The following is an 8,141-nucleotide window of genomic DNA, read 5'->3' as shown; positions in this document are numbered from 1 at the left end:
CTATAATGTAAGCATACTGGCTAACAGGAAATTACAATGGCATTTGGAATGCCAAGTTGTATGACACAGGATTTTCGTGGAGAATGGCAGTGGTTGCTTGTCTCTGAGGAGGAAAATTGCTATGTCAACGAAAACTAGAAGAGCTACATCTGTTCCAATTTCCATAGGTGCCTTCAAGAGAATGGCATGGTTGGGAAATTAATGGAATTTAGGATTTGGAGCAAATCTAAGTGGCTTTGGCAGTAAAACTCCTTGGTCATTTAGTATCCCCCCACTCAGAGGCTCCAAGATCCTTGAATCCGGCTATTATCACTTATGAGGTCCTACGCATTGTTGCAAAAGCTTTTGCTGGATTCCAACAAGTAACAAGCCACTAAAGCTACCAAACTGCAGTGTTGGGTCCCCCCAACTAAAAAATTACATTAAGCTAAATGTAGATATATGCCATAAGGAAAATGCATGATCACTTGACTGTCATTGCTAGAGAACATCAAGCTAAAGACTGGCTTCATGGAATTGAAGAATCCAATCTAACATGGTTGAAGTGGCAGATGCCTTAGTTGTGAGAGAGGTTTTAAAACTAGCACAACATGAGAGCTGGAGTAATTGTTCTGGTGGAAGATGATGCAGTACTACTAAGTGACCCCAGTGAAAAAGGAGATGCTGCCTAGCTGGAGTATTGAGACTGTAGTTCACAATATAGTAGGAAGCTTACGAGCACCAGAACTAAAACAAAAAAAATGTAACATGTCAATGATCAGTTGAAATGCCAATTCTGTAGCATCTAAAGTTGGAAAATGAACATTTTTGCACGTTTATATCATGCCAACCTTTCCAACACTTGCACAGAAAATGAATGATAAATTAACATAGCAACTAAAGGGTAAAAACTCAATATTACAAGGCAATAGCTATCTAGAAATTCACATTAAATGTGTACTATTATCTGTTCTCCCTACATCATATTAAAAGCATGAACAAAAGAATTACAAGCTTAAAGCCAAATTATTGCAACACCACCCTCTCACCAGATCAATCTCAGAAATACACAAGGCTTGAGAGTATGGATGCACTACAGAAGGCTTGACCTGCACTTACTGATAATTTGACTCAGACTTCTCCTTTAGTGCTTTGCTTCTACTACTACCATTACCATTAGAGGAAGCCTTCCTAACAACATAATCAGGAATAGTGTCTTCCATGATCTTTGGGGAAACAAAATCGAAATCTAAAGGAGACACATCTTTGAATTCTGGATTTGCTTTTATAAACGATGCCATCTCATTACGGGTTCGCAATCTTTTCCCTGTGGGTGTAATGAAGTAAGCATCCAATTTAGAGAAATCTTTCCTCAGCACCAAGGTTCTCTTAAAACCTTCTGGAGTCTTTGGGGTGTTGGGCTTGTCAATGACCCAGGTCCGAGTGGCATCATACTCAATATCAGCAGGATTCTCACAAGACACATCAGGTTTTCTGTCGCAATAAAATGGTTCATCAATCAGTTTACTTCTGATTTCTTCAAACTCTTCTTGTGTATCAATCAACCTCCATTTAAAGCATTTGCCACATTGTGCAGCATATAGATCAATTGAATGATTATGTCGTGGTTGCTGTCATGAAAATCCAAATGCAGATTAGCAGACATCAAAGAACCCACCTCCCACCCCCACCCCTAAAAAAAAAAATCACTTTTTTACTTCTTTTTTTTAATTTTATTTTAATTTTAATAACATAGGGAACCTTTCTAAAGAAAATCCCTTTGGACTCACCTCTAGCTAGTAAGACCTACAGCCAACTAACCCCACCCACTAGAACTAGTTGTTGGGTAATTCAGGGGCATTCACCCTGAAACGTTAAGCAATTTATACTCATGCTTAGGGGCCACTTATGCACTTTTTGCCTGTTGATTAAGTCCAATTATGAATACTCCCATTTTAGTGCTTCTTCAGTCAGTTTCAATTAGTTAAATGAAAAGATCATCCAGAATAGGATTTATATTGTGAGACACAAACTGCAGAAATTTTTTTTTCACCTACACACTTTATTATTAATTCAAAAAACAAAAAGACCCAAGGGCATTTATAATATTCATGCAAATTATACACACACAAAACCCAAATACTCACTTGATTTCACTTCCTTTAGCCACTCAAATGTTCTAATTTAGCAAAGTTTAGAAGTCCACAGAACACAACTATGATGTGTGTCTTGCTTATTTAATTACTATTGGGTGAGTAGAGTTAAGGATCTGGTACATTGATTCAAATAAATTAGAGTTCAGCCTTTGTTCAATAACCAGTGCCTTCCACCCAAAACAGCATGTAATGGGCTCCAGACCAAGAATTAGCCTCTCAAAAAATAAGAGGGGGGGAGATAAGGCTACCTACCAATCATCGCCTTTGTTGATAGTTTCTATGAAGTTGGTGTTTATCTTTAAGTGGACAATTACTAAAAGTAGCCATAATTTAGCAATTACAAATTTTTAAGTTAGTCTAAATTGGAGGTCTAGGTTTCCCTCGAAGCAAACCTTGTTGTTCTTATTTTCTCCCTTCAAAATAAGAAGATTTAAGAAAAGAACAGCCTGGAAAATTAACAAACTACTAACAAACCAATTCATTACTCTATTAGTTACATTAGCACGTAACACACTAGCCACAGTGCTAAGATACCATTTCCCAATTAGAAATCCATGGATCACAAACTGTCTCTCCCCACCGCCTTTCGTTATAACTATCATTCATAAAGACTCTCACAAATCTAGTCCAATTTCAAAAAGAAACACATGTCTGATTGCACATAAGGAGTCATCCAAACCAATGAGGAAGAAGTAATACATTAAGGAACATAAACTAAAGCATTTATCACCATGTTATCACATCAACAGAGACCCCCACATCGATACTTAGCTTTGTCATCAACAATAATCCTCATATTAAAATTTATATGGTAAAAATCTTTTTAAGCCGATTTTTCTTCAATACCATCAACAGATCAAATCGAACACTACAGTCCTCATAACCTTTCAATCGTCAGTTCCAAAAACAAATCTCAACGTTTTTAATTCAATCAGATCACTATTAATAAAAACCCCATGATCACCCTGACAACACCTACATATTTTCTTTTTTCTCCTCTGATTCTCAGACCCCAAACCCAAAACTTTTGTCTTTTTTATATTAGAATTATGAGTTACAAGTCTACAAACCATTCATAGCAAGATTCAAACCACTGTAAATTCCAATCAATAAAACAAATAACTAAACAAGTAAAGGAACAATACCCATTAATCTATAACAATAACTCTCTTCTGGGTTGCCGAGAAAACAAATCAAACACAACAAAAAACAAAAAATTTGAAGCACCCCAATACTTTAAAAATACATTTCTTTTTTTATCTGTTTCAGCTTCCCAAAAAGTGTGTGACTAATTTAACAGATTTCCTCAGCCCCAAATCGTCAAACAGATCTAACTCCTAACATTCAAAACTAAAAAGAAAGATGATTTCTTTGCTTCTATTTTCTCAATTCTGTGCATTCTGAAAGACCCTTTACCTTAATTATGAATATAGATTAGATGGGGTATTGAAAAAACATTAAATCTTGGAATTTGAATCTGAATCTTACCTTGGATGGGGGTTTAGGGGTTTCTTGGTTGTTGTCCTTCATAGCGTTTTTCTCAATCTCTTTGTTTTTTTTGCCTGGAAGACTTTGTTGTGTTTGTTTTTGAACGTGTAAATTATAGCCAACCAAACGGCTCCTAAGCTTTGACTATGACTATGAGAGACAGAGAGAGAGAATAACGTTACCTGTGGGATGACACATAAAGGTCACGTGGATAGGATTAGAGTAGTGTCACGTGGAATGGGCGGTAGGTGAAAACTGAAAGTGGAAAAGTGATGATATCATCTAGTATGGGTTTGGTAGCGAAGAGTGGGCTGTCCAAAACGGGTACCCAAACCGACCCGAATTCGGATGATTTTAATGGGTGTGTACTTTTTTTTTTTTTTTTTTTGAGAAATTAATGGGGGTGTACTTGACAGGTGTTACGATTGATGATTTAAAATTCGACGTAATTGAATCGAGGGTCGGATTTCCTCTTTTTAAGTCCCCTTTAACACTCTTTACACGACAAAACTCTTCTTTTAGTAGAATATTCACCTAGACTAGTGAGGGTTAAAATGGGGATATATCTCTTTCGCTCAAAAGTTTTAGGAAAATGTTTTCTTTTTGAAACTATTTAGGGATATGTCCTTATTTTGAAACTCGATTTTTAGAAAATCGAGTTATAGGCAAATCAAACTTTAAAAAAAAAATAAAAAAAAATTATGGAACTCGAGTTCCTTATTGAAACTCGAGTTGTTTCTGAAACTTGATTTTAAGCAAATCGAGTTTCAAAATAGGGACATATCACTAAATAGTTTAAAAAATGGGGCATTTTACTAGAACTTTTGGGCGAAAGGGGTATATCACCATTTTGACTTGGTTTCAACCAAATGGCAAGCACCATGGGGAGGTGTACCATCGAATTACTGAGCTTGTTCCTGATTGGTTAACAAGGAGTTTCATTCTCCACCACCCGATGTGAATGGGTTAAGTATGGGTTAAGTAGAAACTTGATTCGATTTGACATGTGGACATCCCTAGTGAAGACCTGGCAAATTTGGACCTAAAAACATTAATCCGATTCAAATTCAACCCGACTCAACTCATTTTTAAAGAAGGGACATTATAAATTTTTTCTTAAAAAATATATATTTGAAGGTAATATGTAAAGTTAGACATTCCCTCTTAGTGAAAATTGAATTAAAATTAGTTTTTTGAACTATGTTTAGTGGCAACATTTAACATGTGGTGATATATTGTACCTGATAAGTATTGTGGTCCACAATTTTTAATATCTTTTTTATTTATTTTATGGTGATGATATCATTAGTGAACAATAAATTGTGTAAACTTCAAAATTTATGTATTATTTAATTTTTATTTTGGAGTATTTTTATTATTTGTTCTCTTGTTTGTATTAAAAGGACAACAAAAATAATACGATTATTATTATTATTATTATCATTTTTTGATAGGTAATGAGAATATTATTAAACAAACTTTAACACTAACGAAAGCAATACAAGGTGTTCATGATGGTGAACACAAGGAAATGCAACAAACAAACAAACAACATCAAACAACAAGAAAAAACTTAAAGTGCACAACTAAGAGAAGAAATAAATTCCAAGATAGTAGAACAATCCGAGAAGCCCCAACACTTAGACCAATCAAATAAGATCTTCTGGCATAGAGCTTGTAATTGAACCAAAGATTTCTCAGTATCCTCAAAAGAGCGCCGGTTTCTTTCCATCCAAACAATCCACATCAAACAGCCAGGAACCATATTCCATATGTCTGAATTAAATTTTCTCAGACAATTGCTCCAACAATACACCAAGCTATCCACAGAGCCTGGCATGACCCATTGGATCCCAAAAATCTGATACATGTAAACCCACAGTAAGTGAGCTACAAGACAATGGAGGAGGAGATGATCCATAGTTCTTCATTACAATGGTACATACAACACCAATTCACCAAAATGTGCCCCTTAAGCATAAGATTATCCAATGTAAGGATCTGCCCATGAACCGCTGTCCACATAAAAAATGCCACACTCTTAGGAATCTTAACTTTCCAAACGCCCTTCCACGGAAAATTAAAGGCAGATGCACCCTGAATATTATTATAATAGGACCGAGTATCAAACTTGCCATTCCCATTGAGACACCAATAAGAAGTGTCACTCCCAACATCCCTAGGGATCCGAGATTGAATGAATTCAAGGAAAGAGAAGGTAGACTCTAACTCCCTTTCATGAAAATCCCTATAAAATCTCACATTCCAAAATCTATCATTTCCACCCTCCTGATAGCATAATACATCAGAAATGCAAGCATCCTTGTCATTAGAACACACATACAAATGAAGATAGAGCATTTTAAGTGTGTTCTCTCCAACCCACTTATCATGCTAAAAAAGGATACGAGTGCCATCACCCACCACTAGGGCCATATGTTTGGAGAAACTCTCCCATCCATCATGAATACCACGCCACAAACCACATCCATGGGCCCTTCTACATGCTTTAGTAGTCCACCCCCCTTGACCCTCTCCATATTTAGTTGCAATAACCCTCCTCTAAAGGTGAGTGCCTTCTCTTCCAAACCTCCATAACCATTTCCCTAACAGGGCTTTATTAAAATGCACTTACTTGATCCCCAAACCACCCAGTTCTAACGGTAAACACACCTTCTCCCAAGCCACCAAATGATACTTGAAACACTCTTCTAAAGATCCCCATAAAAAATTTCTCTGAATACGCTCTAACCTATCAGCCACAGCTACAGGGATGACAAATAAGGATAGATAGTACGTAGGAAGGCTAGAAAGAGTACTCTTCACCAAAGTAAGTCTACCCCCCTTTGATAAATAAAGACGCTTCCAACCTGAGAGTTTCTTCTCCATCCTCTCTAAGATAGGATTCCAAACAAATGCTGTTTTATATGGAGTACCCAACGGCATTCCCAAGTATTTCATAGGCAGACTACCCATCCTACAACGAAGTATGGCAGCCAAAGCATCTATATTTCCAACCTCCCCAACCGGAACAATCTCACTCTTCCCCGCATTTACTTTCAAACCAGTAACTGCTTGGAAGCATGTCAAAGCCAGCCTAATAGATATCAACTGATCTCTAGAAGCATCACAAAACAAGATGGTATCATCGGCAAACAGCAAGTGTGAAATGCGTACCCCTATAGAGTTAACTGGCCATATGAAAACCACTAAGCAGACCACACTCCTCAGTTTTCTTCAAAATCCTACTTAGCACTTCCATTATTAAAAGGAAAAGAAGAGAAGACAATGGATCACCTTGTCTCAACCCATGGGAGCTTCCAAAAAAACCTATCGGAGAACCATTCACCATAATAGAGAAGCGAACAGTAGTTATGCAGGCCTTAATCCACCCCCTCCATTTCACCCCAAAACCCATTCTACCTAACAAATAGAATAATGCATCCCAATTCACATGGTCATAGGCTTTCTCAAAGTCCAATTTACAAACCACACCGGGAACATGACTCTTCAATTTGCTATCTATGCACTCATTAGCAATAAGCACTGAATCCAAAATTTGTTTACCACCAACAAAAGAATTTTGAGACTTAGAGATGAGACTATCTAGCATAACCCTCAATGTATTTGCCAACACCTTAGACAACAACTTGTACACACTCTCTACCAAGCTAATAGGCCTAAAGTCCTTAACATCAATAGCATTATTTTTCTTGGGAATTAGAGCGAGAAACGAGGCATTTAAAGACCTTTCAAACATTGAATAGCTGTGAAAGTGCTTAAAAACAGCCATGACATCCACCTCCACCACACTCCAAAATTTTTGGAAAGAAGCCATGGTGAATCCATCTGGCCCAGGTGCTTTATCCCCCTCTATCTCCATCAAAACCTGGGTAACCTCTTCTTTAGAGAACTCCCTCTCCAAAGACAACCTTTCATCCTCTCCAATACAAGCAAAATCGAGTCCATCCACAGTTGGACGCCACATACTTGTCTCCGTGTAGAGATTTTAATAGAACTGAATCACCTGAGATTTAATAGCAGATCCATCCTCATATAAGACTCTATCTACCTCGATGCTTCTAATGTGATTAGCTCTTCTATGAGAATTTGCTAATCTATGAAAGAACCGAGTATTGTTATCTCCTTCCTTCACGTACAGAGCACGAGACTTTTGTCTCCAAAAAGTCTTCTAAAGCAGCTAATGCTGCAATATCACCTTTAACCTATGTTCGGTGGGATTGTTCCGCATTGGAGAGACCCAACAGTTCTTCCATAGCATCAAGACCCATTAATTCAGATAGCAAAAACTTCTTCCTAAATGCCAAATCTCCAAATTCTTCCTTATTCCACTTCTTGAGGTCTTCTTTAAATGCCTTTAATTTTTAAGTAAGAACGAAACTTGGAGATCCTATAAAGCTATACCCCTCCCACCATTATTTAACTCTCTTGACAAAGCCCTCAACTTTAAGCCACATGTTCTCAAACTTAAAAGTACAGCGACCCCTACCAACTCCA

At 37.1% G+C, this 8,141-nt stretch overlaps 1 protein-coding gene across 1 annotated transcript; it reads right to left on the bottom strand.

The window, feature by feature from the left end:
- Nucleotides 1–848: 848 nt before the first annotated feature.
- Nucleotides 849–3,793, bottom strand: LOC126709237 (methyl-CpG-binding domain-containing protein 4-like). Its single transcript, XM_050409380.1, has 2 exons — nucleotides 3,624–3,793; nucleotides 849–1,610 (listed from the first exon to the last, which is right to left on the bottom strand). The coding sequence occupies exons 1-2, from the start codon at nucleotides 3,663–3,665 to the stop codon at nucleotides 1,095–1,097; spliced, it is 558 nt and encodes a 185-aa protein (XP_050265337.1). The 5' UTR covers nucleotides 3,666–3,793; the 3' UTR covers nucleotides 849–1,094.
- Between the last annotated feature and the right edge of the window lie 4,348 nt (nucleotides 3,794–8,141).

This window comes from Quercus robur, chromosome 12 (genome assembly GCF_932294415.1).
Source record: "Quercus robur chromosome 12, dhQueRobu3.1, whole genome shotgun sequence".
NCBI classification, from domain to species: Eukaryota; Viridiplantae; Streptophyta; class Magnoliopsida; order Fagales; family Fagaceae; genus Quercus; species Quercus robur.
Note: the sequence above shows the minus strand (reverse complement) of the source record. Positions and strands in the feature narration are given on the sequence as shown.